Here is an 18,810-nt window from a genome sequence, read left to right as displayed (position 1 = left end):
GTTGGCAGGACATCTAAACAGCAGGAGGAGGAGTTCAGTTGACCTAAGATGTCCTCCAGGTCTTTGCTGTTAATAGGTTGAAACTGTTTCATGGTGTTTAAACAGTTTTTTGGTGGACACAGTACATATCCTGGATCTGCTGTTGATGTACCAATTGCTTGTCTAATTTTTTGGATTTTTTCAGTGAAGAATTTGGCAAAGTCATTGCAGGCCATGGTCGAATGAAGTTCAGCTGCCACTGACACAGGAGGGTTTGTTAGCCTGTCAACTGTAGAAAATAAGACCCGAGCATTATGGCTGTTTTTAGTGATGATGTCAGAGAAGTAGGACCTCCTTGCATTCCTCAGTTGTAAATTATAATTGTGAAGTTTCTCTTTATAAATGTCATAATGAACCTGGAGGTTTGTTTTTCTCCATCTGCGCTCAGCTTTCCTACACTCTCTTTTTTCATTTTTCACCAGTGTGGAGTTTCTCCATGGAGACTTTTTCCTTCCAGAGATAACCTTCACCTTAATGGGAGCAATAGTGTCCATTACATTTAACATGTTAGCATTGAAGCTATTGACGAGCTCATTGACTGACCCTCTGGACAGGTCAGGTGTTAATGGGAAGACCTGGTTAAAAATTGCACTACTGTGTTCAGTTATACACCGTTTTGTGATCACTGTTGTTGAGATATTTGTGTGGGCTGAGATTTTACTTTCAAAGAAAACACAGTAATGATCAGACAGGCCCACATCAGACACAGTAACCTTTGAAATGCTCAGGCCTTTGGAGATCAGTAGGTCAAGAGTGTGTCCTCTATTATGTGTGGCCTCTGTTACATGCTGAGTCAGCCCAAAGTTGCCCAGAGTGTTACTCAGGTCTTTAGTCCCTTTGTCCTGAGGGTTGTCCACATGAATGTTAAAATCCCCAGCAATAATTACACAGTCAAAATCAACACAGATCACAGACAGCAGTTCACTGAGGTCATTAAAAAAGTCTGTGCAGTATTTGAGAGGCCTGTAACTATAATATAGATTAACTATAATAACCTTGATAAAAATACAAAAGACCATCTCTAAACGGAGTACATCTTGGACGCTCTTGCATACCTGTTATTGTTTATTACCTATATGATAATTTGAGTATTACACCTGTAATTGGCCGTACTTTGGATGGCAGTTGATTCTTCCTTCGGTGTTGGGTGCGCTCTGGAGATAACCAATCAGATCAGCTCTATCTCGGTCCGGAAGCTGTGTTGTTTACATTTTCCAAGATGGCGGCGGGAATGTATTTGGAGCATTATTTGGACAGTAAGTGAATTTGCATGTGTTTCTGACGCATTGAAAAACATTCTTAGTCGTTTTATAGTTTAATTTCTTTGTGTAGTGTATCTCCTGATCAGCTTCAGCGCGGAAGGGAATGTTCTAACGGTTTCCTAACGGTTAGCGGTTTAGGCTCAGTCTATTTGCTGGAATAGCGCGTCGCAAGGGAGCAAAGAAAGGCTCGCAAGCATCCTGTATTGCCACTACTGGCACAAGTTAAATGCAGTTAGCATTCATAGTCAGCTGTATTTGTGCCACTTGTTGTTTAATGGGGTGCTTGAGAATTTTAAAGCTTAACCGAAAAAGCATCACTTCAGACATTAGATTGAGCTAGCCAGTGTTGTTATTTCATTGTTTCGTGTTGATGTCTTAAAAATCTTTGTTCTCCTGCCTTCCTGCCACACCAGGCATAGAAAACCTGCCCTTCGAGTTGCAGAGGAACTTTAATTTGATGAGGGATCTAGATCAACGCACAGAGGGTAAGCTCAGTGAACACGGATCTTCATTAACCCACAAAACACGGTCCTTAAATGGAGGTAAATGGGTTACCCCCACACAGGGACCCCAACGAAAGTCCGAGGAATCATTAGATTACTAACGAAAAAAAGCCCCTAATTATTATTATTATTATTATTATTATTATTTGTCTTGTTCTTCTTTAACACTTGGATGTATTTTTATTTAGTGCTCTTACATTGACACAGCTCGAACCCTATCTTAATGTGTGATGAGGAGTCACATAATAACATTTTTAAGTCATCTTTATTTAAATATTATTTTTAAACCCCAAAACAAATAAATGATCAAAATAAAATAAATAAAAATAATATTAATAATAATAACAATAATAATTATACAGAGTGAAAACAATTAGGTGTGTTATTATGTATTTATATGTGCTAAGCAAAAACATTTTTAAAGGTTTGGTTGTGGTTAGTGCTGTCTACTTACAGCAAGTAGGTCCTGGGTTTAAATCCAGTTGAAGTCCTTCTGCCTGAAGTTTACATGTTCTCCTCTTACTTGTATGGGTTCTCTCCGGGTGCTTTGACGTCTTCCCACAGTTCAAAGACATGCATGGAGTTAGATTAATTGGTGATTCTAAATTTGTTGTCCGTCTGTCAGTGTTGTGCTGGGTGTATCCTGCTTTTGGCAGCTGGGATAGGCTCAAGCCACCCCAGCAACCAGAAACAGATAAGGAGAAGAAGATGAATGTATAGAACCCAAAAGTTTATTAACATTTTTGAAGCCTTAAGATCATAATTTACTGTTTTAGGTTGCTGGTTTTATGCTTGTTAAATAAGAAAACTGAATATCCAATTGTGTTATTTTCAAAAACATTTTGACTTATTTGTGTGAGGTATTAAAATTATCTTTGTAATTACAGACAGCGTTGTTTAGAAGTTCTTCTCATCTTTTTTTTTTTATTTTTTATTTTTATTTTTGTTTAGATCTTAAAGGCCAGATAGACTCTCTGGCTAAAGAATACACTGCCAATGCCCGGACTCTCTCCTCTGAGCAAAAGCTGTCCATACTGAGGCAGATCCAGCAGTCATACAGTAAATGCAAGGAGTTTGGAGATGACAAGGTGCAGCTGGCCATGCAGACCTATGAAATGGTTGGTATCTTAGAAAATAAACATATTTTAGATACATGTTTATTGGGAGAAAATAACTTGAAAAATACACTGCCCTGTATTTAAGTAAGCATGGCCTGAATTTTGTGTAGGTGGATAAACACATCAGACGTCTGGACACGGATCTGGCTCGGTTTGAGGCTGACCTGAAGGAAAAGCAAATCGAGAGCACAGACTATGATTCCACCTCTAGTAAGGGGAAGAAAGGTGGGTTAACACTGTATTTGCCCACAGTTATGTGCTCAGTTAAGTAAATCCAAACTCAATATAATGCGTGTCTTGCATGCTTTTGTAATCCCAGGAGATTCCAGGCAAAAGGAGAAGAAGGCAGCTAAAACGAGGTCTAAAGTGAAGAGTTCAGATGAAGACAGCAGTCCTAAGAGTGCACAGAAGAAAGTGAAACTCCTTCAGCCGTACGTTGTGCATTGTTTTGCTTTTGATGGTCTCGTCATTGTTGTTTTTTTTTCCTTTTAAGTTAGTGTCATACTCTTTTTCTCACATACAACATTTTTTAATCATCAGAGGAGAATTCAACAGCCCTTCTTCCAACTTTGGGAACGTGCACCCATCCGATGTGCTGGATATGCCAGTGGACCCCAACGAGCCCACCTACTGCCTATGTCATCAGGTCTCCTATGGCGAGATGATCGGCTGTGACAACACTGATGTGAGTTTTGTATTAAAATGCCCTCTTACAGTCAATCAGAGGACACATGAGATTGGTATGGACATTTACATTTAATGTTGATGAATGTGTGTTGTCGTTTGTACAGTGAACCTGCTTAGAAAATTATAAAATTTGAAAGGGTACATGGTTTAGAGCACAAGTAATGATTCAGTAAAAGGACTAGATGTTATAGTCCCTGATAATGCATTTCTTTGAATGGAGAGAATCTTGAGGAAAGGCAGCCCAGGAACTTTACCAGCAACACATATCGTTGTGTGCCTCAACTTTTTTGTATTGTATTGTATCTTTATTTCAGACATATACAGAAAAAAAAAACTTTCGGTCTTTTACCCAAGCAAATCTGCAATTTTTTGGTAGATTAGAGATTTGATCTAGATTATCATATTAAGATTTGGGACACATCGTCAGTAGTGGACCTTGGATTCATCAGGTGTTTCGCCCATTACCACTAGACACCCTCGTCCAATGAGGGCCTACCAGGGTTGCTCAGGCCACGGAGTGTGTCACTAGTTTATGTTAAATTGTTATTTCTCTTCTTCTTTCTTCTGTTTAGTTTTCTACAGTTTATTTTCTCCTATCTATTCACTGCAACTGAGAAATAATACTTACCTCTTTAGCATTTATGGAGCCTCACTTCTTCAAAGGGATAGAAAAGGTGATAGAGAGAAGTAAGAGAAAAGGGACAAGATAGGAGAGAGCAGAGAGGAGAGCCGGAAGGGGGGCGCACGATCTGGCTTCCCACACCTCCCTGCCGGATCGGGCTGTACGCTCTTCCTCCCTACTGCCTCCTAGAAAAGGGAAGAAGAGCGGAATATTTTCTTTTCTCTCACAGTTAGCTGGACTGCCTTTGCTGCCCAAGTGAAGTCAGCCCTTTTTAACTGGTCCTCTCAGCAGTGTTAGCTAATTCTCTTATAGCCTGTCATTGTGCCTGTCTGATCCCAATCTCTCTAAGCAGTTTTGCTGTTGTACTGGCAACAAAGCCCCTGCACCCCAATTCCACCGGGCGCACCTTGATCTTCCAACTTCTGTCCTCTGCTTCAGCTGCCAAGTTGGCATACTGCAGCTTCTTACGCTCAAATGCTTCCTCGATTGCTTCCTCCCATGGTACCGTCAGCTCAATGACGTACGCAAGTTTTTGGGAGTTAGACCAAACGATAAGGTCTGGTCGCAGAGCACAACCAAATCAATTTTATAACCCACTTCAAGTGTCATAATATAAAGGCAAATCATACAGAGTAACAGAAACAAGAACTGGTGTTCTGAACGCTTTATATATTTTCTGGTGTTTTCTGGCTCTTTTCACTGGAGAAAAGAGCATTTCTGTGTAAACACACAAAGGAGGCTGGACCACAGAGAGTCTTGGGATGCTTTCTTTGCAGTTGCTTCATTTAGCTTGTGACAGTTGTCTTTTGGCATAAGATGAAATGTCCCTTTTTATTGTCTTTACTGAACTTGAGAGGGAGATGTCCGGTTGTTTGGGTTCAATGTGCTGTCCTTATCCACATATCCACTGATCCCATTTTGTTTGGCAATAACAAAATTAAATATATTAATGATTGCCCACTTTTATTTGAGTTTTGTTCTGCTGTTTCAATACGAACCAAATTAAAAGAGGTTTGGTTATAGTGAAATACTCACACACATCCCTCTGATGTCCTCGGAACCACCAAACACAGGGAAACAGTTTTGTTTTTTTTCATTTAGTGCTTATGGTCGGTATATTTTTAACTTGGCGGCAGTTACATGTGTTTGTTTTAACCAGTTACAGTATGTCAGGGTTCGTACGGGTGCTTGAAATCCTTGAAAATGCTTGAATTTTAATGTTGTCTTTTCAAGGTTTGAAAAGTGCTTGAATTTCAGATGTGGTGCTTAAAAGTGCTTGAAAGTGTAACTGTATTTCATTCACCACAAATAACTATCTGATTGAACAGTTTTCTTATCAGATAGAGAAATAAAATGAGTCGCAAAATGTAGAGGCAAAATTTCCCCGCCTGGCTGCCTTGTGTCTGTTTCAATATGTGACCCCGCCCCTCCCTCGGACAGTCGGGGATGTGTGCGCTAACATACCTGTTGGTCGTTGTTTTAATAAGTGTTTGATGGAAAACAACAATGGCGGAGTTTGCGCTCTCCAGTCGCATGATAGGTGAGTCCTAGTAAATAATTTTCCAGTACGTGTACGTTACACATGCTATTTTTAAAAAATTATGATTATTATTTTGCTAGCTATCAAACTCGCTGGAGAAATGATTGAAACGCACTGAGTGTGATGCAGTATGGCAGCGCTATTATGGAATATGCTGTGAACTTAGCTAACATTACTTAGCAGTCATATGAGTTAATTTACTCAAGTGAAAGCTTTAAACATTAGCCTGATACATAACTAGCTAACTTGGCTTTCTGGTTAACCCTCTGGGGTCGACAGACCCAGAGTCTCCATTTCAACTTGGGTCGAACGTGCGGACTTCAAACTATATACCAGTGTTTAAATTGTGTTGATAGGCCACGTAAAACCGATGTTTTTTGTTTTTAATAAAACAGTGGCGTTTACTCCAGGAAGAAACGGTAAAAACGGCCTTTTCTAAGGAGAGCGCTAGCAAACACGCTTTGATTGTGAGTGAAAAACAACAGTCATTGGTGAAAAAAGAAAAAACACTCCTTCCCTATTGGTGGAAAAATGTACCACGTTGACCAATCAAAAAAAATGATATGGCAACATGTGGCATTTGGTTGTTTGGGAAGAGAGGGAAGTTTTAGTAGTGAGCGAAAGAGAGAGAGAGACAGTTTTGATACATGAGAAATTTGTGAGGTTTACCGTGTTTGGAGTCTCATGTTAGTGTGTTGTCTTGTGTAGTTAGTGTGTAGTGTAGTCGTTGTTTTGTTTTGTGTGTCAGTTCTACTAGTAAATGTGACAGTAGCTGCAAAAAAGCCACCAAAGGCAGATTGCAGTGTAAACGCTGTGTGACACACCTGCTGTCAGACCTGCAGGTTTATCCCTGTACTGTTCTCATCTGTGTTATAGTGGACACAAACTATTTTTTGGAGTTGCATAAATAATTTTTGTGCCTTCTTATTTGATGCAGAACACCTGATTGTTCTGTAAATAGTTTGAAATGGTTATATAAAAAACATCTCAGCCTTGGCTGCATTTTTAGGTAAATAGTACCATATAACTTTTTTGTTTGCAAAACCTGTGCATATTTTTAAAAATGTACAATTTCTATTTGCATTTCAAGTTATGAAAATGATTCGTTAAACATGCCTGTGGTTTTTGCAGTCAAAAATATCACTTTCTACTCGTATTTTAAATTTTGTCTGAATTTAGATAAATTGTGCTGATACAGTTTGTCAAAATGAGAAAATAACAGATTGGCAAGATAAACAGTTTTTAAAGTTGAAATATAGAGGCCAAATCAAAAGTAGTCAAAAACGGCCAATTATACCCTGGACCCCAGCTTTTTGGAGTATTTGAAATAATGGTAATATGAAGGACCGATCCATATGGTCACAAAGAATAGCCACTTGTTTCTGTGCCATCAGTTCCCCGGCTTTCATTCAAAATGTGTTTATCTTCAGCACCTGCACATTAAACTACTTAAAACTCATACATGTCTTCAAGCTCACACCGAGACCTGTGGGGCACAATCAGCCACTGAGACAGTACACACATTTATATGTGTATTTGTATATGAATATTTCATACTTTAAGGCTGCCTGTTTATTTAAGGGAGATGAACAAAATACATTGGAATTGTACATAATAATATCACAGATGATAAATTCAATAGATTTTAAGTAGATGCTTGTGCATTCTTAAAGTCTTATATGTTGAATTGAACTATGTTATCTGAAAAGCTTGAAAAGGGACCTTGAAAGTGCTTAAAAAGTGCTTGAATTTGACCCTGAAAAAGACGTATGAACCCTGGTATGTGGAAAGCTTTTTTTTCCAAGATGTCTGGTCTTGTCAGTTTTTAGCTTATTCTACAGGGGAAGAATGTTCATAATCAGACACATCAAGGAAAGGAGCATAAAAAAGAGAAGAAAATGAGGCTGCATTAAAAAAATACAGCAGCTGCTTTAGTAGTTTATACCTGTTCAGCTGTTCATTAATGCAAAGAACTAATTAGCCAGCCAATGACAGCAACTCAATGCACGTAGCTAAAAGTGCTTGCTCATAGGGGGTCATATGATTGTTGGGTTTTTCTCTGTATCTATGAAGCGCCTTGAGGCGACTTATGTTGTGATTTGGCGCTATATATATAGACACAAGAATTTCACTCACATGTGCTGTACCAATGTACCTGCACATGTGATGTGACAATAAAAGTGATTTGATTTGATTTGATATATAAATAAAATTGAATTGAATATGGTCAAGGACCTGCTGAAGTTCCATCTGAGCATCAGAATGTGGAAGAAAGTTGAATTAAGTGATTTGGAATGTGACATCATCACCATCGTGGAGCTTCATGGATATGCAGCTGACAAATCTGCAGCAACTGTGTGACGCTATCATGTCATTTCGGACCAAAATCTCTGAGAACGTAATCAACACCTTGTCTTTGTGCCACAAAGAACTAAGCAGCTCTGACGGCAAAAAGAGGTCTAACTTGGTACTAGCAAGGCCTACCTATTAAAGTGTCTGGTGAGTGCACATTTATGCAATAAAGGCAAAGCCAGAGGATTGTGGAAAGTGGTTTAATATGTAGTAAATCACCTTCTAGTTCTAATTTCCTGTTACTTATTTGCTTATAATGGCGTTTTAAGTGGATGGAGCCCTGCTATTATCAGATTTAAAGAGCCATCTGTACATCTTAACAAAGGAAGAGAGGTTGCATTTGGAAGTGAGTAAATGACAGTGTGTCCCTTTGTGACATTTAATAAAGCACACAAAATGTGGTACCTTCACTGGTCCCTTTAATGAAGGAATGATATTATTTATTTTAATATCAATAAATACCATCCACATATCAAAAAAGGTCACGACAGTATAATTGTATCATACAGAGCTGACTCTGCGAGCATTAAATCAGATTAATAATAAAAAATAGAAGCTGAAATGGTATTATGTGTCTGTTATACTTTATAAAGTGCATGTACAGGCTCTCTCTTACATACATTTCCAAGATGCTAACCATAAATTAAGGTGCTGCAGCCCAGATGGCAGTGTGACTGATTTATTAGCAGAAGCCACACTGTGAATATTACATGTGATGGCTCTTTTTGAACAGATTGTTCTCCATCATGTGTTCTAGAAAAATTTGATTTTTGTCTGTCCCAACTGCTTCACTTGCACAACACTTACCAGTATTTTGTCTGTTTTTGTTTTTTTCCAGTGCTCCATTGAGTGGTTCCATTTCGCATGTGTGGGGCTGACAACCAAACCGAGAGGCAAATGGTAAACAAAACTAAAAGAAATTGAGACTGTGATCTAATTTCACAAATGTGTTCAATAAGAGTGTTGAAAGTGTGCACCCTCACCACTCTTCATTTATGCTATGCAGGTACTGTCCACGGTGCTCTCAGGACAGAAAGAGGAAGTGAGAACAAATGGTTGTCCTGGAACGAAACACGGACTCTGATCAGATGGAAAATGAGAAGAATATTTCTTCATTAGTTACTAGAACTTTTTGTTTCTCATCTTCCTTAACATTTGGTGCTTTTTAAATTTCGGTTTACGTACTTGCCTTGGTCTGATGCAGAGTGTTTGAAGGAGCCAAGTGTTACAAATGTATTTAAATTTTGTTTTGTTTTGGGTTTTTTTTTGTTTGGTTTTTTTTAATGGTTAACACTAATTTTGAGTTTTTGTTGTTACCTTTGGTGCTCTTTTTGTGACTTTTTTTTTTTTTTACATTTTATCTTCTGAGTGATTAATAAACACTATAACTGCCCATAATGGTATGACATTTGAATTTTCCACGATACTCTATACCGTATTCACATGTACAACTACAAAATTATATTTTCTTCCAAAAAAAAAAGACCATGGATGATTTGATGCTTTGTCATATGGTTAGTTTCTTGTGCTTAGCCTTGGAACACTAGTTTAATTTTTCGATATAAGAAGAGGGCAAATTACAAAAAAAAAAATGCTGCACCTTGACAGTATTAGTCACCTGTGGTAGTGAATTGAACCATTTCATTTTAACATTTGACTGAGTGCTGCATAGGAAGTAAGAATTTTTTTTTTAAAGTATTGTCATTTCTGTAGCTGAAATATTGGTACCGGGGAGAGGGGGTGATTGTGTTTCAATCATTTGAATACAGCTACTACCTCAAAAACCTTTTCTCTGTCCTTTGTGTGTGTCTGCGTTTGTAATTGTGGTTTGTAAAGTTTCTGACTTTGTGCTGTAGTGTGCCCGAGCGTCCGGCAGGTGGCAATGTTCGGTCAAACAGCAGCATGTCAACGTGGGCGGGGGCAAGTGACGTCAGAGTGTCGCCGCTTTGGCGCGATGTTCGGACAAATTTGAAAACTTACTGGATTTAGACCGTTTAGAGACGGTGAATACTAACAGGCTACGCGTGTTTCTACAGAGGTCCAGAGTTTGGCTAACAGGAGTACATTTGTTACGGGTGAGCTTTATGTTTATAAACTATAAGAAGTTGGTAGTTTGTTGTTGAAGCCATTTCCGTTTTTCAATAATGTAACTGCGTACAAGATACTGAGCTAGCCCTGCTAATTAGCCCGCTAACTGCGTTAGCAGTAGCTGTTTTGCTTTGGTTAGCTAAACCCACAAAAATAAATGTTAGTCTTTGGTAAATAGAAGTAATTCTTCACATGGGCTGGAGTGTCTTAGAGAGTGTTATGCTGCACTTTAGCTCCTTAGGTAGGATCAAGAACGAGTTAAATTTTAAATGTGTTTAGTCGAATATTCGACTATCTCGCTTTGTAAAACAGTAGATATCAAGTAATATCAAATTCTTTCCCAACAGGAGCTAAGTTAGTTAAACATACAAATAAAGGCTGTCTTAATGATTCAGGGATGTCGTGGGACTTCTTTGTACCTGTGTGCGTGGGGGACCTTGTGAAGACTGGGGGGATCAACCAGTACGTCGTTCAGGATGTGGTCTCCGCAAAACAGCTCCCGTCCTGTCTCAACAGTAAGTTGTCAACATGTAGGCAGGTCACTGATAGTTTTTGGGGTTTTTTTGTTCTTTGGGGGGTTATTTTTTTAAACAAAATGTAGAACATCTGCACAGAAGGCATCACATTTTCTTCAAACACCTCCAACAAGTCATTACCATCCAAGAATTGTCCCGCGCTAAGAATCTTTTTACTAACTTGTGTGTAACACCAACCTGCCAGAGGGTCTGCAGATGGAAATTAGCTAAAATTAAAAAATAATTATAGTACTGGATTGCACCCAGCTTCTTATGTGTATATCACCATCCCCTAAAACAAACAGTCTCGACTTCAGTGATGGGTCGAGCCACTACTTAAGTCTCAGACACAATTATATAAATCTTTCCCAAGATTCCTGCTCATGTACCACACCCCCAAGTAAGGTTAATTAAAATACCTATGTACTTGCATTTTTTGTTTTGATTTTTTTACCCAAAATGACAAAATGTTGTCACTCTTCGAATACTTGGGGATGATTGTGCTAGTTTATTTGTTTATTTTTTTTTAAAATTCTGTTTCACACAGAATTCAAGGCAGCATTAAGGAGTCAGGGGCCTTTGTGTATACTAGAGCACTTCGACACTGGCTACAGTGTGCTGCAGTAAGTGTTTTCATGTATTGCCCACTTTTATTTATTGTGACTATTACTGTACAAAACAACTGTCTTTGTTTCTTTAGGCACTGTAAGGCGGTAGATCTGGCTGTTAAAGAAGATACTCTGGAATTACTAGTACAAGGTTGCTTTTTTTTAAAGAAATAATATTTTCTTGATGTTTAAATTGATAACTTTGATTTGTTGATGTGCTCACATAACCTGATTTTTTTTTTTTTTTTTTTTTTTTTTTTTTAAATAACCCTTGCCTTTCAGTGGTTAGTGGGCTGTCTGTTTCACTGCCGAGCATCCTTGTCTCCACCTCCCTGTCAGCTGCAGAGCGCAAGGAAAAACTTAACGCAGTTAAAATGAGCGTCTTCCTGCTTTGCAAACTCACAGAGAACCTGGAGAGTGATTCCTATAGGCAGAATATTGTCACAGCACCTGGGAAGGTATGCTCATTGCTTACTTAGCTAAAGGGTTCTTTGCATATGCCTGTTATCATAAATGTCCACTGATGAGCTTTAACTAGCTTTATGATTCAGTCAAAGTAAGAGATTGAGTTTCTAGCCTGTTGTTATGTGGTTATTCTTGGTTGTGTGGTAGAGTGTTATTGCACTGCTGTAAGGGCCCACCCAGAGTGAAATTGACACTTTCTATGCTGTGCCACTTCAAGAGAAATTGGGTAGTATAAGCAGGAGCTGTCAAACAATGTGTGGATGTTTGCCATTGTGTGCATAATGATCAGCTAGCAAGAGGCTATCAGTCTCTGTATAGTTGGTTTGTCTGGTGTGAATTGTTTTCTTTGGTAATCTGAGGACATGTATTGTGATTTACTTGATCTCAATACTATATTAAAGATTTTATAGTCCAACATCTATGAAGCTTAACTGCTCTTTTTATGTTGTACAGGGTGGTAAAAAAGGCAAAGCATGTGGAGAAGGACTTGTGCAGTGGGACTCAGAAAGAGAGCAGGTGCTACAGGCACTTGTGCAGCTCTTCCAATTGGACATCCGTTCACTGTGGAGCCTCTCCTTGGTGGAGGAAGAGTTCATCAGGTACTCTGCTGTCAGGAGAGCTCTGGCAGAGAATACAGTATCACGTTTTGCTGGTTTAATTCAGTTAGTTGGTGTCATTTACAACTTATCCATATCACTTCCGAGCATTCGGAACTCTGTAGCTTAATTGGAACTCTTATGACAAAGATGTGTGACTCTTCATTAATAATCTACAATATCTAATAAGGTTAGAAGAAATTTGGACTGTGGTAAATTGCCCAATGTAATGGTTTCGTTATGCACATTTCCTCACTTTCCACTTGTTTTATGGTTCTCAGTAAGGATATTCAGTAAATTGTTTGTCAGAAGACATTTATGTGGTAGTTTAACACTCACAACACTCCTAGCAGCACTTACCTCAGCTTTTAACATGCACTGTGTGTATCTGATGCTTCTGATGAATTCAAAACCTTGTCTACTACTCATTGTGGATTTTTGGTAACTTTTCATCCAGGTATTACCATAATCTAATATATAAAAAAACACACATTTATCTCTTCTTAGCTGTGTGACCTGCTGCTGCTACAAGCTCCTTGAGAACCCAACCATCAGCCATGTCAAGAGTAAACCCACCAGAGACTGTGTAATCCACCTCCTGGGGTTGCTGATTAAGAAATATAATCACCTCCTGGGTGAGTTGGTCAGACAAATGCAGTCCTATTACCGAGGAAACAAATTAATCCTGTCACTTTTGAGAATATTGTCTGTAAATGGTGGTGGTGGGGGCCACTATAAGGTGTTCAGCTTTTCGGGAGACATAGCTGACTTGTAAGGTTTTTTTTTATTTGTCCTCTAAACTGTCACAGGTGCTGGTGTAAAAGTGATCCAGATGCTTCAACATTTTGAGCAGTTGTCATCAGTGTTTGCCCAGGCTGTGTCTGTGTGGAGCACAGAGTACGGAGTCAGAGCTATCATAGGAGAAGTCATACGGTCTGTACAATTTTTGTGTGTATACAGTATCCAGTATGCAGCTTGATTTCGTGAATCTGTTTGTGAAGTCTTATTTTGTGTTACAAATTCCTGTCTTTGTTTGTTTTTGTTTTTTTGTTGTTGTTTTTTTTTTTATCTCAGGGAGATTGGTCAGAAGTCAAGTGAGGAGTTGGCCAGAGAGGGGTCGGGAGTCAAAGCCTTTGCCTCCTTCCTCTCAGAAGTCAGTGCTTTGGTGCCTGAATTGATGATTCCCAACATCAGTGTTCTCATCACACACCTGGAAGGAGAGGTATGAGCACCGAACAGTGAGTAATTGATTGCAGCTCATGAATAAGAAAATTATTGTCCTTACATAAGTAGAGGCTGCCTGCCATATTGATTGGGTATAAACAATTGCTAATTAGAGGTCTATGTGATCATGTAAAACAGCACCAATTAATATTAATGACTCATCACAGTGACAGCCTTGATGTGTGAGCAACAGGGTTGCTCATTAAAGGAACTGTCCCTGTGTGAGCCCACAAGGAGTGGGCAGTTTTAAATCATCACAAACCTCTGCTCCTTGTGCTTCTTAAGTGCTTTTTTTTTAATGTCCTGTGTTGAGTTTTATGTAGTTTTGTTGGTCTAGGACAGACTGGGAAAAGATCCATTACACTTTGGTCAAGTTTGTTGCTTTTAAATGTGTTATAGAAATAAAAGTGACGTTGACATCTACAATTCTTTTACAGTTGTCAAGATCCTGTCTTAGAAGTGGGTTGTCATTGGTTTTTGAAGTAATGCAAACACAAGATTAAAAAGGAATATAACAGTGTGGGATGAGCAAGCAGCATTCACTTTATTATTCTCTGCTATAGCCAGGAGACACTGTTTCTTGTATTTGGCTGGGTAACACACCACTGGGCACAATACATTTTTTTAAGACAAGACAAGGAAGGGTCTTTACAGCTCTAGTAAAATTTTATATAGTGCTTACATTACTCAGAGTAACAGGTAATGATTGGCTCAGATATTTACACTATTTTTCTCTGTTGCAATGGTCACTGTGTCAGATTCGGCAATTACAAAGTCATGAATCTTGCCTTTTTGTGACTGAGAGCCATGACAGACTGCACATTAATTCTCTTTCAGTCATGCTTCGTGTCTTTCACAGTGTACAAGATATTGTTGGAAGGTTGCTTGCTAGGGATTTACAGGAAAAGAATCTAAATAGACCTCTGCATGATACTGGCTGTCTTCTGTCACTTCATACCTAGATACATTGGCAATGTCAGTCCTTTGTTTTTGTCATGATTTGTACCCAGCTGTGCAGTTGAAAGAAACCCACAAGGCATCGCAGGTGTAATGTCAGTTTTCATCCATTATAGTGCATTATGTGAGAGCACAGAGCATGTGTTACACCCATTTTGACCCTTGAAGACTCCCTTTTTCATTCACATTTGGTCATAATCATGTCTTTATCATATAGTCTAAATCTGCCATTGCATACTTCACGTCTGTTTTTACTGTTTCCAACTTTTCAGCAAAATACTGTTTCTCAGTTATTTCTAAGCTATCTAATGATTGTGTCCTAAAACTGCAAATTCAAGGGCATTTTTTATTTCAATCAAAGTACATTATCGTTAAAAGCAGAACAGAGTATTCTGCCCTGTGATGAGACCAAGGCGAATACGAGCTTACTGAATGAGAGCTGGGTTTCTCTTGCCTTGACTGGCAGGTAATCTTGGCAGTGCAGAGGAGGATTCCTGCTCTGCTGTAAGGGCCTGCCTACAGTGACTTGGCTCGACCCAAATTATTCCTCTGCAGTCACAGTGGAGTAATTTCTGGGTTGTCGCTGACAGCGTGTGTCTTATGTCTGTGTGTGTGTTTGTGTGCTGAGTGTGTGTGTGTGTGTTAAAAAAGGCAAGAAGTTCACCCAGCTTTCTTTACTGTTCAGTGAGCCATGAGTTTTGTCTTTGGTAATCTGAGGGCAGAGTTCTTAGTGAGGTTTTTCTGTTTTTGTAGGATTTAACAGATTGTTTCACTGAAATTCTTAATTTCCAACCTTTTTCATTTCTTTTTCCCAGAGTCACACAATGCGTGTTGCTGTCTGTGAGGTGCTGGGAGAGATCCTTGTGAGGGTCCTGTGCGGTGATGGGCTAGATGAGTCCGGTAGAGCTGACCGTGACCGTTTCTTTGACACACTGCAGGAGCATCTGCATGACTCGCACTCTCATGTCAGAACACGTGTACTGCAGGTCTACACACGCATCGTCAATAGCAAAGTAGGTTTGCTCATCAGCTATTGTGTTTGTAAAAGAATGCTGTTGCTCCTGGTAACATAAGTCATCTGTGTTTAGGCGCTGCCCCTGTGTCGGTATAGCGAGGTGATGGAGCTTGCTGTTGGACGGCTGATGGACAAATCTATAAATGTGGTTAAGAGTTCCATCCAACTGCTGGCTGCCTTCATAGCACACAATCCTTATAGCTGCAAGGTAAATAACTATGCGTCAAACTCTAAATAGCAGGTGTTCTTCAGGTTTCCTGATATAATAGAATATTTATCTTGTCTTTCAGCTGAGCAGCGCAGATCTGAAGAAACCACTGGAGAAGGAGACTTCTAAACTCAGAGAATTGAAAGAGAAACTGGAGGGGACAGCACCTGGTAAACAAAACCTGAGTGATTATTCATAAGTATTGCTATGAATCTCCCCTGATGTTTTATTTTATTATTTAAGACTAATTCACATTTTGCCCTGTGATGAGACCAAGGCGAATATGAGCTTGCTGAATGAGAGCTGGGTTCCTCTTGCCTTGACTGGCAGGTAATCTTGGCAGTGCAGAGGAGGATTCCTGCTCTGCTGTAAGGGCCTGCCTACAGTGACTTGGCTCGACTCGAATTATTCCCTTAAAGTTATAGCGGAGTAACCACGAGGATGAAGCTCACAGTGTGTGTTTGTGTGTAAGGGGCAAGAAGTTCACCCAGCTCTCACTGCTGTTCAGTCAGCCATGAGCTGTTTCTTTGGTAATCTGAGGGCCAAGTTCAGAAATTCGCTTAAATTCAGCATGCCATGTATGTCATCACAAGCAAACAGAAAACAAACCATTGTTTCAGAATTTAAACATCTGTTAAGTGTGAGATCCAGTTATTAAACAAAATGGTTTTTTTTTAAGATGTCTTTCATCTGATGTAACCATATTCATGCTGAAAACAGAAATACGTTTTGTAATTGGTTTGATGAATAGCAATACAGCATAAATGATGAACTATAATATTTATTTTTAGATAAGTTGTTTGTTTGTTTTAAACTTTTGAAGAAATCTGTTCTTGTTTGTTTAATCTGTTTTTCACAATGGGGAAAAATATTAACTAGTTTACTACATTGCCAGAAATCAGAACATTTAAATTTTTTATTAGCTTTAGAAGAATGACAAGTTTAAATATGAGGACTCTGGAGCCCACCATTCCTTACTAAATTCTTGGCCTAAACAACAATCATCTTACCATTTTGTCCTGCTGCTAAATTATTCTGTTTTTAATCTCTGTTGGCACATTGTTGTACTTTTACTTTTTTCATTTTCTTTTTTTCTCTCTTTCTCTTTGTAGGTCTAAGCTGAGTCATCACCATTGAATTTATTTTATTTTTTTCTCTTTCCCTCCCGGCAGTGGCAGTGATTAAAGCATCTGAGCTGTGGGCTGCTATGGTGCCTGAGCTCCTCGTCACTGTCAGGAAAGAACTGGAGCCCACAAGCGAAGAAGAGAAGGAGCAGCAGGAGGACGAGGAAGGCGGGGAGGTGGAGGAGGAAAAGGAGGCAGAAGACGACAGAGCAACCGCGGTGAAGATAGCTCAGTACCTCCGTGTCAACAAGTACAGGTGATGATAATCACCAGTGGAGGCCTGTGTAGTGTCACTAACTGGAGGATTTTTTTCCTCCCTTGCTGTCAGTAGCCTACAATTTTCATTTTTTATTTATTTTTTTTAATGGGGCTTTTCTTTTGTGTTGCATTCTACAGGGATGCTGTGCAGCTCAGTATAAGAGCTCACAGCTGCTTCCCAGAATCTGAGATGTTTACTTCTCTGTCCACTCTCACACCTGAGAATATGATGGACACACTGGCTCTGATTTTCAAAGGTAAAAGTTGTACTCAGTGTGTCTGAAAATTGCTCTTCCTGGTGACATTTAATAGAAGTTGTATTGAGAACATAAACATGTTTTTGTTTTGTCCCTGGGGGGTGTTTTTACAGCTGTCTCATTTGTAATGTGCACCATTCAGCCATGACATTAAAACCACTTAAGTGAATAACATCAGCTTTCTTTTTACAATGCAATATTTCGCTGGTTCCTAGCATACATTACTTTGGGAAATACTCCCACCCGTTCACACATCATTGGCTCAGAAACTGCGTAAAGAACATGAAAAAGAACCTAGCATGTACGCCATGACACCAAATGTCTTCATTTGCAGCATTCTTGTAACTCCATCTGCTGCAACTGGAAAAAAACCCTACATTTTTTATTATTATTATGTAATTAAAGGTGAGAGGGTTTGCTATTGGTGGCCCTGTGCCAGACAATACAATATGTGCCCAGACTTCACACGCCTCGTCTTGAACCCATCCAAATTATTATTATTATTATTATTTTTAAAAAGGACTTGGAAAGTGGTAGGCAGTTCGGTTTTATGTTTTAATTTGGAACGTTTTTTTTTTATTTTTTATCTCATACAGTTTCATAAACAGTTGAGCTGCAGTCAAACAACGTTTTAAACTTGGTTGATTGAACGCCCATTTGATCTTAAGTGTACAATACTTGACATTTTCCTCAGGCTCTGATGATGACACTTCCGAGCTCAACCAGAATTTGCCACCGACGCCACAGAAAGAACCAGAGAAAGAGGGTGAGGATGGTGAGCTGAAGAAGCAAGAGATGTTGGTGCAGTACCTGAAAGATACAGAAACCTTCGCTTTACAAGTAGAGAGAGCAATCTCTGTGATCAACACCATGCTGTACTGGAAAACAACTTCAGGTAGACGGCTGTATCCATTACACAGTAAACCAATGTAATCTTGTAGATTTCTGTAAAGTTTTTTAATCTAACAGAATCTTCAGCTGTTTTTTTCTTTTGTTTGTTTTTTGTTTCTTTTAGTGGTCCAGGAGGCTGTGCAGTTTTGTGTGACGGTATGCGAGTTCAGTGTCGCTAACTCTATCAGTGGAGTGAGGAAAATGTTGCCTCTGGTTTGGTCAACTGATGCTGCAATTAAAGATGCAGTCATTCACGCTTACAGGCGTCTGTATCTGAACCCCCAGGGAGACACCATCAGGTTTGTAAGACCTCACACATATTTGAGTTATGAATAAGTTACCCATTCTTTCATGTCCTAAGTGTACTGGCATTATGACGTTAAAAATAACTAAGCTAACACAAAATAAATGCTGGACGCTTCTCTAAGATGGTTAAGAATAGAAAGTATTGCTTCTAGAAAGACTTCTTCTTCCCTCCTTG

General features: G+C 39.1%; 2 protein-coding genes and 2 non-coding genes across 6 annotated transcripts in view; all 4 read left to right on the top strand.

Moving 5' to 3' along the window:
* Positions 1–1,249: 1,249 nt before the first annotated feature.
* On the top strand, positions 1,250–9,381 carry ing4 (inhibitor of growth family, member 4). Its single transcript, XM_085365497.1, has 8 exons — positions 1,250–1,295; positions 1,715–1,786; positions 2,756–2,922; positions 3,033–3,147; positions 3,242–3,353; positions 3,463–3,607; positions 8,962–9,023; positions 9,130–9,381. The coding sequence occupies exons 1-8, from the start codon at positions 1,259–1,261 to the stop codon at positions 9,167–9,169; spliced, it is 750 nt and encodes a 249-aa protein (XP_085221623.1). The 5' UTR covers positions 1,250–1,258; the 3' UTR covers positions 9,170–9,381.
* A 1,227-nt stretch (positions 9,382–10,608) lies between these two features.
* ncapd2 (non-SMC condensin I complex, subunit D2) overlaps positions 10,609–18,810 on the top strand; it is a 21,794-nt gene continuing 13,592 nt past the window's right edge. For all 3 annotated transcript variants that reach the window (XM_085365495.1, XM_085365494.1, XM_085365496.1), the window contains exons 1-15: positions 10,609–10,726; positions 11,274–11,349; positions 11,427–11,485; positions 11,617–11,792; positions 12,253–12,398; positions 12,903–13,030; positions 13,205–13,328; positions 13,470–13,617; positions 15,392–15,589; positions 15,665–15,799; positions 15,882–15,969; positions 16,972–17,179; positions 17,320–17,438; positions 18,133–18,333; positions 18,454–18,628. In XM_085365495.1, the coding sequence (XP_085221621.1) occupies positions 10,609–10,726; positions 11,274–11,349; positions 11,427–11,485; positions 11,617–11,792; positions 12,253–12,398; positions 12,903–13,030; positions 13,205–13,328; positions 13,470–13,617; positions 15,392–15,589; positions 15,665–15,799; positions 15,882–15,969; positions 16,972–17,179; positions 17,320–17,438; positions 18,133–18,333; positions 18,454–18,628 (2,099 nt within the window). The remainder of the gene's footprint in view (positions 10,727–11,273; positions 11,350–11,426; positions 11,486–11,616; positions 11,793–12,252; positions 12,399–12,902; positions 13,031–13,204; positions 13,329–13,469; positions 13,618–15,391; positions 15,590–15,664; positions 15,800–15,881; positions 15,970–16,971; positions 17,180–17,319; positions 17,439–18,132; positions 18,334–18,453; positions 18,629–18,810) is intronic.
* Positions 14,971–15,297, top strand: LOC146622897 (small nucleolar RNA U85). The gene has a single exon (XR_014906593.1). It is a non-coding gene; the product is annotated as a small nucleolar RNA U85 (small nucleolar RNA).
* Positions 16,058–16,343, top strand: LOC146622896 (small nucleolar RNA U85). Its single transcript, XR_014906592.1, has one exon. It is a non-coding gene; the product is annotated as a small nucleolar RNA U85 (small nucleolar RNA).

This window comes from Diplotaxodon limnothrissa, linkage group LG11, assembly GCF_057381915.1.
Source record: "Diplotaxodon limnothrissa isolate DT_005_m linkage group LG11, D_limnothrissa_male_GT1.1, whole genome shotgun sequence".
In the NCBI taxonomy this organism is placed as follows: domain Eukaryota; kingdom Metazoa; phylum Chordata; class Actinopteri; order Cichliformes; family Cichlidae; genus Diplotaxodon; species Diplotaxodon limnothrissa.
The sequence above is the reverse complement of the archived record's forward strand: the minus strand, read 5'-3'. Positions and strand labels throughout refer to the sequence as shown.